This window comes from Lontra canadensis, unplaced genomic scaffold, assembly GCF_010015895.1.
Source record: "Lontra canadensis isolate GAN:19392208 unplaced genomic scaffold, GSC_riverotter_1.0 scaffold2, whole genome shotgun sequence".
NCBI classification, from domain to species: Eukaryota; Metazoa; Chordata; class Mammalia; order Carnivora; family Mustelidae; genus Lontra; species Lontra canadensis.
The window spans coordinates 39,766,021-39,787,876 of record NW_022630996.1 but is presented as its reverse complement, the minus strand read 5'-3'; the positions used below and the strand labels follow the sequence as shown (position 1 = coordinate 39,787,876).

Genomic DNA, 21,856 nt, shown 5'->3' with positions numbered 1-21,856 from the left:
CAAGTAAAGAAAACAAAAATTTAAATTGTAAGTATGAATTCTGCAATGCCAATTTTAAAGGCAAATAGAAACGCGTGGAACTCATCCATGAAATCACCAAAATTACACAATTTGCATGTCACAGCTCATACATGCATATGTATTTTGTTCTTACCAGAACCGTCTCCATCCTGCGGGAAATAATCTCAACTTGCTTCTTTTTTTTATTGGTTTAAGCGAAAGTCCCCAATCAATATAGCTTTTATTGCCTCTTTAAAATATCACAAATACGTCTGAAAAATCATCCAGCATCTTGTCATTTCTGTAGCTGGACAATGTAGGCCTTACTCACCAGCCTGATGAACTCTTCCTTCTTCAGAAACCTAGGCCCCATCCCCAAATTTTCTGATACCCTTGTTTTTTTTAACTGTTGCGGCTTGCCGAGTCAAGGCAGCAGAGTTGGATACAAGTTCAATGCCATTTCCATCAAGAATTAACTCATCTCTCTAGGGCTTGAGATACTGAACGAGTCGTACGTGGCCTCATCCAAACGCTGTGGATGTATTTTTCACCCAAGAAATTTCTGATTTTAACAAGAGAAGCATTCTCCTGAATAACAACGTTGACGGGGAAGTGAGCACACGCTGACCTGAGCTTGTAACGGAAACCCAGTGCGACACGCTTGACTACTGATGGTGCGGACAATAGCAGTTCTTTTCTAGTTCCCACCATTTGTCAACTTGAAGCCTCTTTTTTTTTTTTTTTTAATTTTTCAAAGAGACCGAGTTCTACATTGATGGGACTGAAGTCCCTCTGCAGGGTTTCTCTGGTGCCCTTCGCAATAAGAGTGGGTCCCTTTGGAGTGATGTCAACATTTTTTGGAATGTTGGCAGTCTGATTGCCAAGAATGGTGTTCTTTCTCACAATAGATGCAGCAAAGGTCTAAATTCAGTTTGCTTCTTGATCACACACCTTCTGCCAATCCTGTCTGGTTTCAGCTTACTTAGGAGTAAGGAAAGAAAAAGGAACTATGGTCTGGCTTGTCTTTCTCTTTCCTTCCACATCCTCATATCCAGAACAAGTGATCCTAATAGCCAATAGTAATTTGTCGGTGTTTGTTCCCACATTTTGACAAATGGACCATGGTTGTGTAAGATCTTCATGTGAGGGGGGAAATGGGTGGGGTAAGGTGGGTGAGCTCTCTCTGCGTTATCTTTACAACTTAGCTGCATATCTAAAATTATCCCCAAATAAAAAGTGTATTAAAAAGAGAAAATCCTGAGAAGCTCAGTCTATTGGGCATCTGCCTTCAGCCTGGGTCCTGATCCTGGGATTCTGGGATCAAGGTCCTGGGATCAAGTTCTACCTTGGGTTCCCTGCTTAGTGGGGAGTCTGCTTCTCCCTCTCCCTCTGCCCTTCCCCCCTACTCATCCTCTCTCTCTTTTGCTTGCTCTCAGATAAATACATAAAATCTTTTTTTTTTTTAAATAAAGGGTTTTTTGTTTGGTTGGGGGTTTTTTTTTGCATACATCTTGCCAAGAGTTGCTAAGTTAAAAAGAAATTAAGGCATTCCAGCAATATTTACCTAACTTACCAGGTCAGATTCACCTGGGGTGAATTACCGTACCCGTTTCGTTTTCTTTTTCTTTTTCTTTTTTTTAAGATTTTATTCATTTATTTGACAGACAGAGACCACAAGTAGGCAGAGAGGCAGGCAGAGAGAGCGGAAGAAGCAGGGCTCTCGATGTGGGGCTCGATCCCAGGACCCTGAGATCATGACCTGAGCTGAAGGCAGAGGCTTTAACCCACTGAGCCACCCAGGTGCCCCACCATACCCATTTCTAAAAGATTCTGGTTTATTAGATCTGCAGGAGGATTGGACCCAGGACCGGAGTTTTAATAAGCACTACCCTGAGGAGTCTTATCAGACAAGTTTGGGAAATATTGTACTGGAGTGCAATGGAATTAGGCTAGCTTTAAGAGTAAGGTAAATTCAAGGCCACATTCCAGCTATGTGACCTTTTAAAATATACCAGATTTGTCACTTAACAACTTTTCTATTTCCCAGTTGTGTGGCCTTTGAGTCAGTCACCTAACATCTTAGAAAATTTGTAGTGCCATCGTCATACTATAGAACCACTGTGACATTTGGATAAGGTACATGTAAAAAGCCCAGCACAGAGATTGGCCTGTTTAGGTTTAGGTTACAGTTGGCCCAAACACCTTACATTCTAATGTTTTTTCTCCAGAGGAGAACAATAAGAGGTTAATAAACTGTGACCATAGTTCTTAAACGAGTGATACCAAGACCCATGACCTTTTTGCAGAATATTATTAATACCTAGGGAATGGGAAATATGATCTCCTTTTTAAGTTCCCCTTTATTTAGACATTGTGCTTGCTAATTCATTTCCTAATAGATCATGGAGAGATATTTGCCCTTCATTGTGCCAAATGAGGAGAGTCAGTCTGGATGTTTCCCTAGGCTTCTGCCTGAGGGAAGGTCGCTTGATTGCCTGTACAGAGGCCCCAGGCACAGCTGTGGCATGTGAGCAAAACCCTCCTGCGTGTGCCCCCTTCCAACCCAGCCCCCCGAGTGCAGACCCCAGAACAGCTGGGACATTGGATGAAATCCCTCCTTTGGCAGAGGACAGGAAGAGTGTGGGTAAAATATGAACCCTGCTCGGCGTTGTATTTCACGGGAAATAAAGGGACAGTAAACTCCTCCTTTGGCTGCTTTTTGTCTCTTGATGTTCTGAAATGTCTGTCTCTTTGGGATGGAAAGACTCACCCTTAATTTTGACAAGTCCTAAGACAGTGTGTCACAAATTGCCAGATCACTTGTCTCTGATGAAATAATACATTAAATTTTTATAATGTGTGGGTATTAGAGGAAAATGGTTAAGGCACTGAAAAGATGAATGTGGCACAGGCATTGGCCAAGAAGATAATTAGATTAAGAGGGAATAAAGGGTTGAGGTTAAAGATGCAGCCTTAGGCACAAGGTCTTAGCGGACGTAGTCAGAAGTTGAGGGTTGTTTGTAGAGAGAATGGAGGGTCATCCTTTATACAATGAGTGGACATCTCTGGTCTGCTTCTCTCAACATCTCTGATTCATGGCAAAACTTATCCCACCCCCTCACTTTCCACCTGTCTGCACACACGGCTGAAAATGGCGGCCCTAAAACCCAGAGCTCTACCTTCTCCAAGCTCCAGCCAACCAAATAGCTGTTTGACACTGCAGCTCCCAGAGCAAAATTCTCTTGTGCCTAGCTTGGGTCAAAGATCAGCCAGCCTCAGGGAGTCATGGAAAGTAAGTGTGACCCAAGTTTATAGTCCTTCATGTGGTTGGTGGGGGGGAGGGAGGAGCAATTCTCCGAGAAAGGGGCTTGGTCTCTCAGAGAGAGATACTTACCACAGGTGGAAAATGACCTGCTGGTGTTAATTCAGTTTTCTTTTTTGGGGTTTTTTTGTTTTTGTTTTTGTTTTAGCACCTTGGTTATCTTCTTCATATCTCCTCTGTTCAGCAATCTGTCAATTCTGCATTACACTTTCGGATGTTAGAATCTGGATGAGAAAGGAGATAAAGTGAAGGAAGATAGCAATTTTAGCTTGAAAATTATCTACAGAATAGAGGCTACAGATGCATCCAGAATGCTGTCAATGTTCTTTCTCTCTCCATGCGCTTGACCTTCACATTGGAGAAGAAACACGCAAAGCCGATTTGTATCGTGGAGGAGGGCAAAGGCACCTTCCCCCACCTCCCCAAGAGTGGGCTCCCAGAGCACAAGTCTCCGACAGAAACCACGAACAGGAGACGCTATAAACTGTGCACAGAGGAAGAAAGGCAGAGTGGAAAGGTTAGAAATGAAAAAGGATCTGATAGCAGGAAAGCTGGTTCAAATTAATGAGACAATGTGAGCCTTGATATTCTTGATGGATGTCAGTGGTTAAGTGCTAGCCGGACCTTCTGAGATTACAACCTCCATTCAAACCCCAGGCCTAGATGGCAACCTGAAACCCAAGGCCATGGGCGGCAGCGAGCATCTGTGAGCCCAACGTGGATTAGTGCCGTGGCCTTGGGGGACCCCTCCAGGCGGCTGCTTCCTCCCTGTGTACCACTTACCCCGAAGCCAGGTGTGCTCTGGGGGCGACGACAATACCAAGTAATTAAGATAAAATGTTCTTGGCTGTGTCAAGGGCACATTCTTTTATGACAAGAACAAAGGGTTGGTTGATGAACTAATTTTTGGTGGGGAAAACTGCAGCATCTATTATTAAATGAATGCTTGGGATTTTTGTTTGTTTGTTTTTCAATAGCCCCATTATAATTTCAGTTCAGATACTCCAAAGCTCATGTTCCCTAATTTATTATCGCTCGCCGAGGTCCTCTGGGATACGGTAATTGAATTTTACTGGCGTCATTACCATATCCACAAACAAGCGAGTGTTCTGAGCTCAATCAGTCAAAGCCTGTTTGCGGGGCCCACAGGAGACGTGCCCAGAGCGGAAGTCGATCCCGGCCCAGAAAGACCAGCGGGTGTCCCTGGCCAGGGAGATGGGCTACTGCTCGCTGCGAACCAGGCTCCCTGCACTCAGCTCTGCGGGAGCAGTAGGAACACGGGGGCGCTTGAAAGAGAGGACAGAAAAATATGAGGCTCCAAAGACATTGCCGCCCAAATCAGCAGATTGTAATCCCATTGCAGTCAAAAATAGACGAGCTTCGAGAGGCGGGCTGTACATACTTGGTTGAGAACCAGGAAATTCCTCAAGGAGATGTTAAAATTCCATCTTTTAAAAAAAACAAACAAACAAAAGAAAAAAAAAAAACCCAGATGGACAGCCTACATCCTCTTCTTCTTACTTCCCAAAGAGGAAAATAAAGTCATAATTTTAGACGCATGCTAGGGCTACGTGAATACACGGAGATCATTTGAATCTGGTCTCCTCATTTTACACCAGAGGCTCCATGGGGGTAAAATGAAATCTTACCTCACTGTGATAATAACATCTTTTTAAAAAGTCGCATTCTTCAAAGATTTACCCTCAGATACTTAGGGAAGCAGCGAGGCAGGATGAAAGGAATACAGCGTGCATAACGATGGGCTCTGACTCACCGCCCGTGTGAGCCCCTGGGCCAGTCTGATCTCTGAGCCTTGATGGCTGCATCTGGAAAATGGGAGTAGTACTATAGGCTTCTGGGAGGACTGAGATAAGATATGCCAGCATCGAACAAAGCAGTTGGCACCCGACCTTAGCTGCATATCATTCTACCTTGGCATTTGTCAGGGAGATAGATAATGTATTTTGACCTATTTTGTACAAATGGGGAAGCAAAGTGGCTGAAAAGATGGGATGCTTCTGCAGGAGCTGAGCCTCCTCAAATAGTTCCCACCATCTTTGAGAGCACAGGGAGCGCGGAAGGCCCCTCCAGTAAGCACACCCATATTTCTGAAGGCATCAGGCCAAGGACTTTGGGTGATTCTTCTGGGCAGCTAGAATTCTCATACCACAGGGACTTTGCAAACGCTTTGGGGACTTAGGTCCTCTTTGACCCAGAGATCATATTTCAACTCAGATGCTGTCAGTGTCCTCAAAGGGATGATTGTCCTGATAAACGCTGAGGGAATCCTACCCCTTTGCCCCACAGGCTTTGCTTTCCCATGTCTGACTCTTCGTTAGGAAAAAAATTGAACTGTTCCCCTGGTTCTTCTCTCGGTTTCGTGTGTCTTTCCTGTTGCCTTTAATTAATAAAAAGATACCCCCAGGGCGCCTGGGTGGAGACTTCAACTCGGTTTAGGCTCATAGTCGTGATCTCAGGATTCTGAGATGGAACCTCCTATCAGGCTCTGCTCTTGGTGGGGGATCTGCTTAAGACTTTCTCCCTCTTCCTCAGCCCCTCCCCTCTGTGCTTGGTCTCTCTCTCTCTCTCTCTCTCAAATAAATAAAAAAATATTAAAAAAAAAAAAGGTACCCCCAACTGAACCAACTCATTTCTGAATTCTTATGGGCTGGATTGTGTGTCCTCCCACTCTACAAATTCAGATGTTGAAGCCCTAACTCCCAGCACCTTAGAATATGAGATTATTTGGAAAGAGGGCCATTGCAGATATAATTATTGTTAAGATGGGGTCATCCTGTAGGGTGGGCCCCATACTCCCTCCAGTATGACTGGTGTCCTTATAAAAAGGGTAAATTTGGGGGCACCTGGATGGCTTAGTTGTTAAGTGTCTGCCTTTGGCTCAGGTCATGATCCCAGCATCCTCGGATCGAGCCCCGCATCAGGCTCCCTGCTTGGTGGGAAGCCTGCTTCTCCCTCTCCCAGTCCCTCTGCTTGTGTTGCTTGAGTTGCCTCTCTCACTGTGTCTCTCTCTGTCCAATAAATAAATATAATCTTTTTTAAAAAGGTGGGGGGAATTTGAACACAGGCACACGGGGAGAATCCTGCATGAAGAAGGCAGAGATTGGGCCGATGCATAAACTAAGGAAGGTCAAAGATCTCCAGAAGACCACCAGAAGCATGAGATGCATGGAGCTGACAGAATCAACCCCGACACCTCAACCTTGGACTTCTTGGCTCCAGAATGGTGAGACACTACATTTCTGTTGCTTGAGCCAATTTGCGGCACTCTGACACAGCAGCCCAAACAAACTGAAACTGCGACCACTTCTTTCCGGAAACAAAGCCTCTCTCCCCTTATGAATCTTGTCCCAGGACTGCTATGGACCGAGCACTTGGCCCCCGCCCTCTTGCACCCCCCTCCCCTCAACAGCCTCCATGGGGGATCTGCTTCACTATCACCTAAGCAGGCTTGGTGCTCTGTGTGCACTCAGATCCCCAAATTTGCCTCTAAACTCCAGTCCAGAAAGCAGATAGCACTATGTGGGGGGCGGGGAGGGGGATAGATAGCACCAGCATCATCCAAGGTCACATCCTTCACCTCTGGCCTCCCCTCTTCAGATGGCAATCATAGTCTGAGAGATGATAACACAGATTGTCTTTGTTTTCAGCCTTATTCAGCTCCCTTATAAGGAAAAACTATGCCCCTTGAAGTCTTGCAGATCGGAGTGGTTATTAGGAGTCTGAGCTTGCAGACGAGAGATGGATGTCATGCAAAAAGTTAAGTGGAAAGAAAATGTAAAAAATGAAACATTCTTGCTCTTTTTCTGTCTCTCTCTCTCTCTCACAGACACACACACACACACCACCACCACCTATAAATACAAATTGTCTCCCACTGGATTTTGCCTCCTTTTATGGATGTGTATTCGCAAGAATAGATACATTGGTTTCTGTCCCCTGGGGTAATGATGATAAATATGCCAAGGTCAATGGCTTCATCAGCCACTGAGCCCGCTCACTCTGGCAACGGCAGATAATCATTCACCTGGTGGGACTACTTGCCTACACTTCAATTCATGCCTCGCGGTGTCGCGGAAATGTTTCTTATCTCACAAAAACACTTGTCTTATTGTGTCTTTCTGGTACCGAAAGAAATTCATAAATTACTGCTGGGCCTTGGATTCTTAAAAAAGTCTTGGTAATGATTCCATAGGGCAAGAAGTTACTAAAGAATGGAGACAAGGTGGAAGATAAAGACACTAGCATGTACACAACAATATTCTGTTCCGTGTTCTAGAAAGTAAAAACTCAGCTTTTGGTAGACTCAAAAGATATAGTAACTCCTTTTCTAATAGGACTAAGGCTTAATTAAAAAAAAAAAAACTACTAACATTTATTGAGAACCTACTATGGGAAACGCGCTATGCTAGATGATAAGACTACCATCATAAATGATGCATAATCCTAGAGCTGTTCTCTATAATGTGAAATCTATAAATAGTAGACAAGGGGAAAAATGTTACATTTCCCAAATGTCCACCTTTTGAGAACTGTATTCCTATAATAAAGATAGAAAAAGTAGAATCAAAAAAAAAAAAAGAAAAGAAAAGAAAAGAAAAAGTAGAGTCCTATCATACCACCATCTTACATCAGTTTCCCACTGTTGCTATATAAATGTATATCTGGGTAGAATTATGGCTAGTAAATGACTTGCCCCTCTACAAAAGTGTGTGTCACTTATGTGAACAATGTCTAGCATGTGTGTCTCGGTGGGAAAATGTTGAACAGCTGCCTTGCAGCACTCATCAGTAAGCAGGTAACCAGGGACTCAGCTCGGAGTTCAGGCCCTGTGGAAACACAAGAAGAAATACAAAATGAGGTTCGTGTCCTAAGGGAGCTTGCAAACCAGTGGAAAGAACTGACCCCATGGTGCACAACAGTGACCCATCAATGTCAAGACAGAGTGAAGCGTTTGTGTCTAGGAGAGGGACGGCCTGTCTGTCATTAAATATTTAAGGATGAATTGATATCGCCCTTGGTGTATTACACAGATTGAGAAAAATAGGCCAAAGATAAAGGCCCACCTGCTTTGAGATGATTTTTAAAGCGTTACATTGGAGGGTGGGGGCAGGGATGAACTATTCCCAAGGACAATCCCTTGATGTTTTATCAGTGGTCATGTGTACACACGAGGCAGCAGAGGGTCGGGGTTGGCAGCAAGAGCTCTGGAGTCAGGCAGTCTGGCTTCCCGTCCAGACTCAAACACCTCCCCACTCAGGATTCTGGGTCAAAGTACATAATTTCCCTGTGGCTCAGTTTCCTCATCTCCACTGGGGGGATAGTAACAGTACCTACGTCAGAGGGTTATTCTGAGGACATAATGAATTAGTGTGAGGAATGCTCTTAAAATAGTGTCTGACACAATATACGTGCTTGTGAGAATCTGTTAAATTAAGTAAATTAAATATCTTCTGTCCCCAAACAGCCAATACTTGGGTCTTACATGCTCACTCTACGTAACGTCCACCTTATATGTTTACATAAATGAAATAATCCATATATAAAGCCAAGATAAAAGTCTCAAATACAGCATATCCTTTCTGTAAATTGGTCTATGGCATCAGGTAATAATACCTTTGATGTGGGCAATATGAAAATTCAGTATTCTTATTTTCCCTGTGATAATGTGCTATAATTTGTCTGTCTAAAATTTTGAGATCTGGTAATTCTTATACAGTGTCAAGTTTGCACAGTCCTTGCCAGAAGAGAGGCACTATTCCAGAAAGCACAAATCCTACTGTAGATCATTCCTTGGGCTCGTCTTCTACCAATTTGGTTTCAGACTGAGCATTTGTTTACAGTTCAATGTGTGCATTAGAAAGTCATTGCCTTTTATAAGATAAGTTTCCTTCCTAAGCAAATGCACCACAAAGATGTCTAATTGAGAATTCATGATACCATGACTGGGGATTTTCTCAAGCTGACATGAAGAACCCCAAACACGGGGCTTTAAAAAGTGCATAGTTCTTTACTCTCCTTCCTTGAACTCTTTCAGACATCTAAAGTCATCTAAAGTCATCCCGTTCACAGAGATATTCATAACAAAAGGAGTCACATTAATTTTACTTGAAAGGGGTCCCTAATTTTTACCCCATGTTGGAGAGAAAACAATTAAGTAAAAAGAAAACCTATCACTAGGCGTTAATCTGCATATATGTTAGCACAAACTCTTGCACAAATTTAACTTAAGAACATCTGTCTATGTGTACAAAATCTCCAAAAACAGTCTGTTGAATTAAGAAATCTTCTTACTTACTATGCATAACAAGTTCTTCCGAAAACAAATGATTTTCAAAATTGAGGTTAAACATATTATTTGACAGATATATGTGTATGTGACTTACAAAACTTACAAAGGCAAAAAAGCACATAAAAGAGACTACCTATTGTTTAAAGATAAAACTAGATAACTATAGACTATAAATATACACAGTAAAACTAGACTCAGAGATGACCAAGATGACCAAGATTTGAGAAACGGACTTTAATTCAATTTAGATTAATATATTAAAAGACGTAGTGGGAAGCTACAGAACATGCATGAACAGATGCAGAATTTCAACAGAGAATTATACATGTTTTTTAAAAGAAACGAAAGAAACGCGAGGGGAAAAAAACATATCAGAGATGAAGAATTCCTTAAAGGGCTAATTAGGAGATGGAACCGGTTGAAAGAAGATCAGTAAATATAAAGATAGGTCAAAAGAAGTCATCCAAGCTGAACTACAAAGATTTTAAAAGTGTCAAAGGAAAAAAAACCCTACAGACTATCCAAGAGCTGTGTAGGACGATATCAAATGATCAAACATACACATAATTAGATTTTCATTATATCTCAATAATCCTTGCTTAAAAAAAAAAGAAGAAGAATATCAAACCAAAGGAAATGGACAGAGAGAGAGAAAGAGAGAGAGCATAACAAACTGACAACGAAATGCAATGCATGATCCTACATTGAACAGAGGGGATAAAGCTTTTGAAAGGGTACTATTGGGACAATTGCTGTATTTTAAATATAGATTATGAATTAGAGAATAGCATTTTATTGGTGTAAAGTTTTTTCTTGATAATCGTACTATGGTTATATAAAAGAATGTCCTTGTTCTTAGGAAACACAACTGAAATATTTAGGATAAAGGAACATGATGGCTGCAATTTACTCTTAAATAGTTAAGCAAGAGAATAATGAAGCAAATGGCTCAAAATATTAACAATTAGTAGAGCTGGTTAAAGGGTATACAGAAATTTTCTGAAATAGTCTTGCAACCTATTTTTAAGTTGAAAATTATGTTATTTTTTAAAAAATTTTAGTTATCTCACTTTGGGTTTCTTTCTTTCTTCTTTTTTTCCTATCATGACAAATGTACTCTTTAATCTCCATCCCGTATTTCATCCATTCCCCAACCACCGTCTGGTAACCATCAGTTTGTTCTCTATAGTTAAGAGTCTATTTCTTGGTTTCTCTCTCTCTCTCTCTCCCTTTTTCCCCCTTCACTCATTTGCCTTGTTTCTTAAATTCCATATATGAGTGAAGTCATATGGTATTTTTCTTTCTCTGACTGACTTATTTCCCGTAGCATAATACACACTAGCTCCAACCATGTTGTTGTAAACGGCAAGATGTCATTCTTTTTTATGGCTGAGAAATATTCCATTGTACATATATACCACTTCTTTATCCATTCATCTGTTGATGGACATTGGGGCTATTTCCATAGTTTGGCTATTGGATAATGCTTAAATAAAGATAGGAGTGCATGTATCCCTTGGAATTAGTGTTTTTGTATTTTTTTGGTAAATACCCAGTAATGCATTTACTGGATGGTAGGGTAGTTCTATTTTTAATTTTTTCAGGAAGCTCCCTAATGTTTTCCACAGTTCAGATTCCCACCAACAGCACAGGAAGTTTCCTTTTTCTCCACATCCTCACCAACACATTAATTTTAGCCGCTCTGACACGTATGAGGTGATCTCTCACTGTAGTTTTGTTTTGGCCTACATCTGAGGATGAGTGATGTTGAACATCTTCTCATGTGTCTGTTGGCTTTATATAAAATTGTAAGTTTTGTTTAAAGAACCAAATAAGAAAGAGAGAAAATAATAATGAGCGACATCGACAAGATATAAAGAAGAACAGCCTAGGTAGAATTGAGCACAAGGCAAAAACCAACAAAAAGCTGCGTGTGCATGGATTCTGCAAGCAAAATAAAAATAGGAAAAGTAAATGACCTCACAAAGTGGGTGAAGGCAGTAAGAGTACATAAATAAGAACTTCCAAGAAGCAAACTGTTCTCAGAGTGATGTTTTTGTTTGGCACACAGAAGAATGCCGTGGAGTCCAGGAATATCAGAGACACCTTTACTGTAAAGGGGAGGCAGAGGCTGACACCACCTGAGAGTCAACCCAGAGCAGATGGGGGTTGGGGGTTACACTTAGCCCACAGCCTTGGGATATATTTAGCCATTTCTTCTTTCTAGGAGCCCTTCCTGAGAAACCAGGAATAGTGAGTGGGCGGAGGTAAGAGCCCCACATAGCTTTATTTTGTGTGTGTGTGTAAGTACTCCCGAAAAAGAACTACAAACTGTGCCTATGTAGCAAGGGAGCAAAAAGCATTCTGAATAGCTAGGAAATATCAAACTAGAGTTGTTAAAAACAAAAAGCTCCCCACCACTTTCTCCTTTCACGCACAGGGGCAGAGCCACCTGCACCGATGATACAACTGGACTCTTAGGCATGCTTACCAGCTTCAAAGACAAAAGATGGGCCAAGGCTCAAAGTGGGGTAATTTATGGCTTTGGGAGAATGGGTGGGGTCCCAGGAGGAGGATCTGGGCAGATAAAAAGCAGAGTTGGTCTTCATTGTTTGCAGATTATGTATTTGTGAGCTCTCCTTCTTACCAGCATGTATTTGCAAACCCAGAATCAATACCCTGTGGTACGTTCACGGCCATTACAACTATTTGTGGACTCTTGCAGAGCTGTGGGACGTTTCAGTTGTCCATGCATGCCCCCTGAGGAGGCAGTGTGTCATCTTCTTGTTGCAGCTCTCCTCCTATAAGCAAGTGTCCCTTTCATAGTCTGTTTGGTGGTGACACAGTTCTCACACTTTCTTGCTTTTTGTTGATCTGCTGTTTCAAAATGCCCTCGAGAGTTCCTCAGTGAAAGATGACAACGATGTGTCCTAGAGAGCAAGTCGGTGTGTGAGGTTAACTCCATCCAGGCATGAGTTACAGAGCTGTTGGCCATGATCTCCACGTTAATGAATCAACAGTATCTTTTAAAATAAGGTGTCTTATTTAAACAGGAACAGGAACACTCACCAAATAAAAGTTATGTATTGAGACATTGATGGAAATGTGACCAGATGCTTGCAGGAATCCAAACCAGAATTTCCTCTCAGAGCAATGTCAGAATTTGTTCATTCAGTGTTTGCTGTGACTTTGTACAACATCACTTGTGTGAATGAGGAGAACTGACTGCTAGAAGGAAACATAGCCAACTCGCCTTGGTAGTTGATTTTGAAGACAGAGTAGGGGGAAGGAGCAAGCCTTATAAAGCTTTGGTCGGTTGGAAGAAAGTGTTACAGATTTAGAGTCAAGAGATGCTGTTGCTTGAAATGCTGGTGTATGAGGATATATTTCTGTCTGGCATCTGATGCCATTTCACAGCCAAATTATAAAGCCATATTTCTGTGTCAATAAGGAATCACACCACCTGTAGCTTAAAATCTCTCAAACAGATGTAATGATAAATTTAGGTATTCTGTCCCAAGATAAAGCAACCAGATGCAGCTACATTTCCCCCTAATTATTTCAGCAATCAACATAAAAATAATCTCCAAATACCTCAGTCTCTCACGTAAAAAGGAAAGAATATTATTTGCCACATGATAGAGAAGGGCGAAGTGACTTGAAATCCCTAGCAAAAAAAGCATTGTTGTATGCCAAGTATCTTTTTAAGAAAACTAACTCAAAGGACACTTGGGGATGCTATCATTAAGTTAATGGGAAGCAAGGCCGTTTACATATCCTTAGTTTCAATCTACAAGATGAACGAGCTTATGCCAAGAGTTCAGTAAATGTAGAAAAGTTCGCTCAAATACTAGTATGTTCACTGTTTCTTTTTAAAAAATAATGGGGGGGGGGCGCCTGGGTGGCTCAGTCATTAAGCATCTGCCTTTGGCTCAGGTCATGATCCCGTTGTCCTGGGATCAAGTTCCACATGGGGCTCACTGCTGAGCAGGAAGCCTGCTTTCCCTCTCCCACTCTTCCTGCTTGTGTCCTTGCTCTTGCTGTCTCTCTGTCAACAAAGTAAATAAAATCTTAAAAAAATAAAAATTTAAAAAAATGAGAGAGAAAAAAGGAATAATGAGAAGGTATTTCAAGAGCTATCCTTCCACATTAAATGACACAAGCGCCTCAATATACTAGAACAAAGGGAGGGGTCACTGAATCTCATTATCTGAATTTTCTGATTGGTTAGGGCTTAAGCAGAAATGCCTTGTCCATGACATCTCTAAAATGTCTCTTACAATATGTTGCTCTGTGCACAAAATACTGCCACTAATAATACATCTAACATTTATTGAACAACTGTCTTATAGCTGGTGCTGTCAAATGCTTTTTTACCCATTTATTCCTCACAAAGGCACTCTGCAGTCAGGACCCAAGATTCCCATTTTAAGTGATGCAGAAACTGAGGCACAAAGAGATCAGGTTAATAGAAAGAATGCAATCCCAAATGACTAAAATGTTTTCATCGCTTCCTTAAAATCACACTGAACTTTAATGATGTTCTATTTCTCTAAGATGGTGAAGGTATAACACTGGGTAAAAATCTAGCTTCATCTTGGATCATGGTCTCAATTTTTAATACATTTCTGGCATGAGACTGCTTCACTGTCACTTATTTCCAAGGCTTAGAAGCAGACTGGGGAGGAGTGAAGCACAAATACCAGGTAATCCAGTGTCTGTTTAAATGCTTTCTTTTTTTTTTATTAATTATTATTTTTTTAAGATTTTATTTATTTATTTGACAGAGAGAGGCATAGAGGGAAAGGGAACACAAGCAGGGGGGAGTGGGAAAGGGAGAAGCAGGCTTCCCGCCAAGCAGAGAGCCCGATTCGGGGCTCAATCCCAGGACCTGGGATCATGACCTGAGCTGAAGGTAGCCACTTAACCAACTGAGCCCCTGTTTTCATGCTTTCTTAATAGAGAGAAGCTGTTCACGTTGTTGTACTTCTGGAGAAAACCAGGTCTTTGCAAATTAGTGACGGTGCTCTCATCACAGGCCAATTATTTCCCAGGAATAATCTTAACAGATTGAGCTGAGGGTCCGACCGCATTCCAAACTGCTTCAATGCCGCTTTATTTTATGTTATTTTTAAGATTTTTAAATTTTATTTATTTGAGAGAGAGAGAGAGTGAACAAACAAGAGAGAGCACACAAACAGAGGCAGAGGGTGAAGCAGACTCCCCAGCTGAGCAGGGAGCCCGATGTGGGACTCTATCCCAGGATCCCGGCATCAGGTCCTGAGCCGAAGGCAGACACTTAACCGACTGAGCCACCCAGGTGTCCCTCAATGGTCCCCTAAATGAACACTCCTACCTTATACAAAGTTTATTCTTTCTTGTTTTAGGAATCTTACCTTTTCATACACTTTGTAATGGCAAAAATGACCTCCAGTTCAAGGTACCTCCTTATTACTGACCATGGGAGTCAAAAGTCCTGATTGCTTTAAACGGCAGAAATGCTGGCTGAGAGCCAGTCAGTCATCTCGCTGCCCCTGGTATTTTAACAGCATTTTTTTATCATGGCTCACCATCGGCTTTTAGAGTCATCTCATTGTTTCTTTGGGTATAAACTCTCCTAACTATTTCTGAAAAATAAAGTCCACACTTTCCCATAGAAATGGCAATTAAAAACCACCGTGAGAGGACCAACAGACAGACTTCAAGCATTTGTTTCATTGTCGTCAATGAAAACTGCTATAGAAAACCAAGTGTCTAAGGTATTTGGAAACTCCAACAATAAAAGATCTACATTAGTAAGTGGGTTTATTGACATAACTGAACATAACAATGTATAACATTTATTCATTTCCCACTGAAAGACCTTCCAGTTGAACTGTTTTTACATAGATTTTACTGTTTTTCCGTGAAGTACTTTCAGTGATGTTCTGAAGTTGAAAAGGTGAGTGGTGGGAAGCATCAGAGGTCTCTTCCAGACTTTCAGTGGGGCTCAAGATTATACTGCTGTGCAAAAGGACTAGCTCAAGGATGCCATTGCTCTACAAATGAATGAAACTAGGAGCATGAGAGGGGCAAGTAAATAGCCCAAAATTTGCAAATAAGAGCAAGCAATGACCCCTCTCCCACGTACTCATATGCTAAGAATGACAGCCTGTTTCCTGCGGTTTATTAAATTTTGGCCTCACAGAGAAGATGGCCAGAGAAGCAGCTGCACTTTAAGTGGTCTGGACATTTATTCATCTGAACATAAACACAGATCCATTCATTTAGAGCCCTGAGTCCCCCGCTCAGCTGTTGGGACAAGGGCAGGCTTGGCTCCATGGAGGCCAAACATAAAAGGGAGTGCACTGGGGTTGAAGGACCCCCGTCCCCCAGACTATGACAGATTCCCTGAGTCATCAGGACCCTCAGGGGCTTAAGGCCCTAAACAGAAGATTCCTGGTTAGCCTTAGCACCATAGCAATATTCTCTGAAACAGCCCACTGCCAATAAATCCACAACTACGGCGGATATCACCGCGCAGATCTTCCTCGAGGCTCTTCCTGTGCTCTTAGACCACACACAAAATTATTAATGTAAACCAAAGCACTACCTTTAGTGATAAACATGTACTTCATAAATATGAGGGAACGAGAGGGTCCCAAAGAGCTGAAAACAACTGAGCAAATAAAGGAGCCTAATCCTAAATTTAAAACAAAGACATTTAAAAGAAATACTGCAATTATTAACTAAAAGGTAAGATTTAATAACATGGTAAGACACAGGGTCGTGGAGAGATTAACTTGCAAAATAGATCATTATTTCACAGTGAGGTTTAAGTACTCCTAAAAATCTTCTGGTTTTAGTAGAAACAGACAACTACTGATGTACCCTTTTTCACATTTTTTTCCCCAATAATTTCTTCCCCTCTATTTCATATAGAGTAAGACATTAAGGTGATTGAGGGTTACACTGTCAAGTGCGTATCACCTTTTGCTGCCCTATTAGAGAACTGCCTTGAACACTTAACCGTGCAACTCAGTAGAAGCAGGGCACAGTCTCCTGCATGTGACCGATAAAAACACGAGAAGTACCACACCATATTTGTTCCCATCTGGACACAGTGTCAGAGATGCAGTTAAGTGAACTTGAGGGCTGCGGTTCCCTACGCGGCTATCGGTTACGCACACTTTACATTCTTTTCCCAAGTCTGGCACTGACATTTCCTTTTCCATATATAGGTTTAGAAAAATAAAATTAAAAAGCCACAGGAGCAACCCTGACAGAGAAGTCTTGTATGCAGCCTTCTCCTGAGAAAGTAGGTAATCTTAGTTAACCCCAAGGTCGGCCAATGTTCTTGGCGTGTTAATGTTAAAAAGAAAATACTAGTTGAACGGCTCAGCTCAACTAAGACAGTCCTTGAGTTTACTGTCAATTTGTTAAATGTCTGAGCTCTTCACATTGTTGAAAAAAAAATAGCATCTCTAATGATTTAAACATTAAATTATCCTGAATGTTCTATTAACCAACATGAAAGAGTTCCTTGGCGGGTGTGTTAAACTTTGCCACCAGTTTACAACATCTACCTTCTTGGCAGAGACCACCAGCCCAGTGTAGTCAAGATGCCAAGCCTCCTTTGTAATACTAAGAAGTTCCTCTTCCCTTAAATAGGACAAAACTCCTCTGTTTCACACTGAGCAAACAAAAAGCATGCACACAAATCTCTTTCTGGCCATACCGGGGGCAAAAGCCCCCTTCTCTACCCCAAAGGGGACCAGACTGTTGCATCACGATCCCACAGAAGCCATATCCACAGTTGTGCCAAGGTCTCCATATAAAGAAGGCTTCCCACCTCTGGACACTACCTCCCGTTTGTCCCCTGCTCTTGGCCTTGACCACCAGGTGCCACCCATTCGCTTCACGAGGGGGCACTGGGAATTGTCGGGGGCGTGTGTGGGCCGAACTGGTTTCGCCTTTGGCCTCTCTGGCAAGTGCACAAAAGGGGGAAAGGAGAAGCTCTGATAAAATGACATCTCCCCCTGAGGTGGGTTGAGGGGCTCCACAGAAAGTGGCTGGCTGCTCCAGGCCAATGAGATGGTCTCCACACACCCTGGAGTCTGGCTCTAGTCAGCAAATCGCTGCAGAAGATGGTCCTCCCTTCTCAAGCTACCCCCTGTGCCGCCGCCCCCGCTGTCCATGAAGCGGTCGCAGGGGAACTCGATGAGGTCCGCCTCGCTGAGAGCACACACAGTGGTGCGCGGCCGGTGCGACTGGAAGCCAGAGAAGTCCGCAGACACGCCGGTGCCCATGGAGCGCAGGGGACGTCGGGTGGAGTACATGTGTCGAACGTGCACAGGGGCCCCACCCTTCCGCCGAGCCCGCAGCTTCCTCCGCAGCCAGCGGGACGCCCAGGCCGCCAGCGCCAGGAGCACCAGCAGCGCGTTGACGGCCAGCAAGACCAAGGTCAGCAGCTGGTAGTCAACACTGCTCCGGCTCCCAGGCTCCGGGAGGGTGACCAGCCCGGCGCAGTGGTCACGGGGGGCCACCGGGCAGACCCGGCCCCCGAGGACGCCCTCCACGCACACCAGGTAGGGGGTGTCTCCGCGCAGCTCGCGCAGCGTGGCCGAGTCGCTGCGCTCTGGCAGGTAGACGAAGCGGTGGAACTTGGGCTGCTGGCCAAAGCGGTCGAAGAGCAGGCGGAAGCGCGCGCCGCCCAGCAGTGGTGGGCTGCGGTGCTGGCGCACCGCCCAGCGCACCGAGGCGCTGTCGGCGCCCACCGCCTCCACGGTCAGGTTGCACAGGATGAACTTGTTGAAGTCGCAAGGGTCGGACACCAGCGGCGGCAGGCCGACTCCGCCGTCGGACTGGGCGGTACTTTCCTGCTGCTGCGCGGCCAGGCGCTGCTTCGCCGCGCGCTGCCAGGGGTCGCCGGCGGGCGGTGGCGCAGAGGCGGGCGCGGCCGTCGGGGTGGGCTTCGCGTGGGCCGCATCTGCCGGAGTCAGGGGTCCCCGCTCGGGTTTCTGGAGCAGGTCCAAGGGGTGTGGCGCAGGGCCCGTGGCCGCCGCAGGGCCCGTGGCCGCCGCAGCGGAGGGGTCCGGCTGCTGGAGGCCAGGGCCCCGTCGGCTCAGCTTCAGAGCGCTGCGGTTGCCCAAGAGCTCCCTGGCGGCCCCATCCCAGGCCACCCCAGGCAGAAATCGCCCGCGAGGCTGTGGCTGCGACTGCGGCTGCGGCGGCAGCTCCTCCGAGAGGCTACCTGCAGGGGGCGCCACCTCCCCCCCAGTGGCGGTGGGTAAGGGCGCCCGCGGGCCTTCGGCGGTCGGGGAGACTGAGGGCGAGAGATCTGCACAAGATCCGTTCTGCAGCTGCTGGTCATCCAGGTAATCCAGGTACTTGCCTCGCAAGGCCGGCGGGTGGCGACACTGCACGAACACGGTGAGAAGACGGCCTTGCGAGTGCCAGTCGCCCATCCAGCGCTTCAGGCCCCGCAGACGGCAGTCGCAGGTCCAGCCATTGCCGTCTAGATCCAGCCGGTAGAGGGCCGGGCTGGCGGCGAAGATGTCCCCGGAGAGGGCGCTGAGCTCGTTGTCGCGCAGGCTGAGCTCGCGCAGCCGGCCCAGGTGGCCAAAGATAGTGGGGTGCAGAGCGGACAGAGCGTTCCCGCTAAGGTCCAGCGCCTCCAGGCTTTGCAGAGGCTGCAGCAGCGCTACGGGCAGTTGGCTCAACCGATTCCCCTCCAGGCGCAGCTCGCGCAGGGCCTCCAACCCCCAAAAGGCCTCCGGTGCGAGGTGTGTGAGTTGGTTGCCCCTGAGTGAGAGTAGGCCGAGACGCGGCAGGTGCTGGAAGACACGCGGCCCGAGGTGCTGGAGGCTGTTGGCCGAGAGGATGAGCGTGGAGAGGGAGCGCAGCGGTGCGAAGGTGGCTGCGTGGCGCAGGGAGGGCTGCAGCTCGTTGGCAGAGAGGTTGAGGAAGCGCAGTTTGCCCAACTGGGCAAAAGCGTTCTTGCCCAGAAAGCGGATCCGGTTGGACTCCAGATGTAGGTAGAGCAAGTTGCCCAAGGGGGCGAAGACCGCGTCCGGCAGCGCCCCCAGGGCATTCCCGTCCAGCCGCAGCTTGACCAGACTCTCCAGGCCCTCAAAGGAGCCGCGGCTCAGGCGGGCGATCTCGTTTCCATTGGCATAGAGGATGCGCAGCTTGCGCAGCGGGGCCAGCGTGCCCGGGACCAGCGCCTGCAGGAGGTTGTTCCCCAGGTAGAGTTCCTCCAGCCGGGAGAGCTTCTCAAAGGTCTTGGGGTGCAGAGAGCGGATCTGGTTGTACTGCAGGTCCAGCCGTCTGAGCTGGCCCAGACGGTGGAAGTCGAAGGCCGTGATGTTGGTTATGAAGTTGCCGCCGAGACTGTAGGTGAGCACGTCCTGGGGGCTCGGCAGCGAGCTGGTCTTGGGCACGGCGCGGAGCCCCCTATTGGTGCACAGGAGGTGCTGGGGGTGCTGGCAGTCGCAGCGCTCCGGGCACACCGGCTGGGCCCGCGGCGGGAGCGCGAGGCAGCCGCACACCACGAGTAGGAAGCGCACCGCGCGGGCAGCCTCCATCGCCGCCCGCCCTGCGTGCTGCGGCCGGATCGTCCTCTTGGCCCGCCTGCTCTGTGTCTCCTCTGCATTCCCCTTGGCCTGGCCAGAGTCTCTAAATGGCCTCTTTCGGACTCCGCGGCGCGGTCCAGCCCCTCCTCCGCCCTTTGTCCGGTGGCTGGCCCGGGTCTCTGCAGGCAGGCTTCGCCCGGCCAAGTCAGGCGGCTCAGGGCGCTCCGGGAGCTCCGGGTGCTACTTGTTGCATTTCTGCGCAAAACTGTTTCTCCGGGTGTGCGTCGGGGGGCGGAGGGAGGGAGCCAGACCTGAGCTTTTTGTTTGCAGCTTGAGTCCGGAGAGCTGGATTCCCTGGCACGGATTCTCCCCGCCGAGCGGATTCCCCAGCTGCAGGCGGGAGCCCTTCCAAGAGCTCCTCGGGGCGCGGCTTGGCTGCTGCGCCCCGGCGGCTCGGCCCCGGCAGCCCGCGTCTCCTTCCTCTGGGTCCCGCACCAGCGGCCTCGGTGGAACAGCCGGAGGAGGAGCCGGGGTGGGGGGGGGGCCTCCGGCTGTGTCCGGAAGGGACCCAAGTCGGCGAGTGGCGGGCAAACCCGGCGGAAATTCGTTCTTCCCACACTCTGCCCCCCGGGGATGCAGGCGGAGAAAGAGGAGACGGCGGAGGGAGGACAGACCCCGACAGGGGGAGGAGGAAACGCTAAGTGGCTCCGCGTCTGGTCAGCCCGAGCCCGGGACGCCGAGTGAGAAAAGTAGGGATTAAAAACAGCTGTACAGGCCGGCCCTCGACGCAGGGCTGGGGGCGGGGGTGGATTACCGGGCTAGCAAACGGAATTTGCAGACAGAGACCTTTTTATTTTAGATGAGTACACCAGGCATTTCGGAGCATTGGGAGCGCGGCTCCTCTTTTTCATTTTTAAGTCTCTTGCTTTTCCAAGTGTCACCCCGCGCGGGCAGTTGACGAAGCACGGAGTGCGTGAACATTCCGGAAGAAGTTTAGTTAGGGCAGCCCAGGGTTGTCTCCAAAGAGCTATTGGTGGAGTGCCGTCAGAGGAGGCCAGGTCAGCCCCTCCGGAGTGTGGTGTGTTTGGGTGTTTGACCTGGCTGTACAGGTGGCCGAGGGGAGGCATCGTCCCACTTAGGGATCAGAACTGAGCACTCGCTTGGCCCCGCCTGTAGGTGAGAGCCTGGAGATGCTCAGAACGGGTTCCACCACCGCGAAGGTGGCTCTGTCAGATTTTGGTGATTTAGTCCCATTAGTCCTCCTCCTGTCTTAGAGCCCTTGGGGTAGGGTCTGTACTTGGGCGCAGTTTTAAAATCACCTCCCCAGATCCTCGGGTAACTTCACCTGCGGGCCTCACCGCTTGATGCCTCGGCTTGCAGGGATCTTCAAAGTCCTGAGGCACAGAAGTCCTCAGGCCTGGCTCAGTGGGGGAGTCTCACCACTTATCAATATAGAATGGAACCTGTGTCTTTGGTGCCTTTGAAGGCAGCACCCGCTGAGAATGAGGATGGGCAAGGAGTAGCAGTTTTATATCATTTGTTCATGCAAACAGTCTTGGTAAAAATAAAGGCCCTTCCACCACCCCCCACCCAAAATGTTCAGAAAATGTAATTTTAAGGGTCCACTCTGTGAAAATTTAAGGGAGACGTATCTTCACCTCTCCAGAGGTT

General features: G+C 46.5%; 1 protein-coding gene and 1 pseudogene across 1 annotated transcript; both read right to left on the bottom strand.

Moving 5' to 3' along the window:
• Positions 1 to 323: 323 nt before the first annotated feature.
• LOC116878639 lies at positions 324 to 9,401 on the bottom strand (annotated as a pseudogene).
• Positions 9,402 to 15,422: 6,021 nt separating this feature from the next.
• TRIL (TLR4 interactor with leucine rich repeats) lies at positions 15,423 to 20,649 on the bottom strand. The gene has a single exon (XM_032872477.1). It carries the CDS (start codon positions 20,195 to 20,197, stop codon positions 17,735 to 17,737), a length of 2,463 nt encoding a protein of 820 aa, XP_032728368.1. The 5' UTR covers positions 20,198 to 20,649; the 3' UTR covers positions 15,423 to 17,734.
• Between the last annotated feature and the right edge of the window lie 1,207 nt (positions 20,650 to 21,856).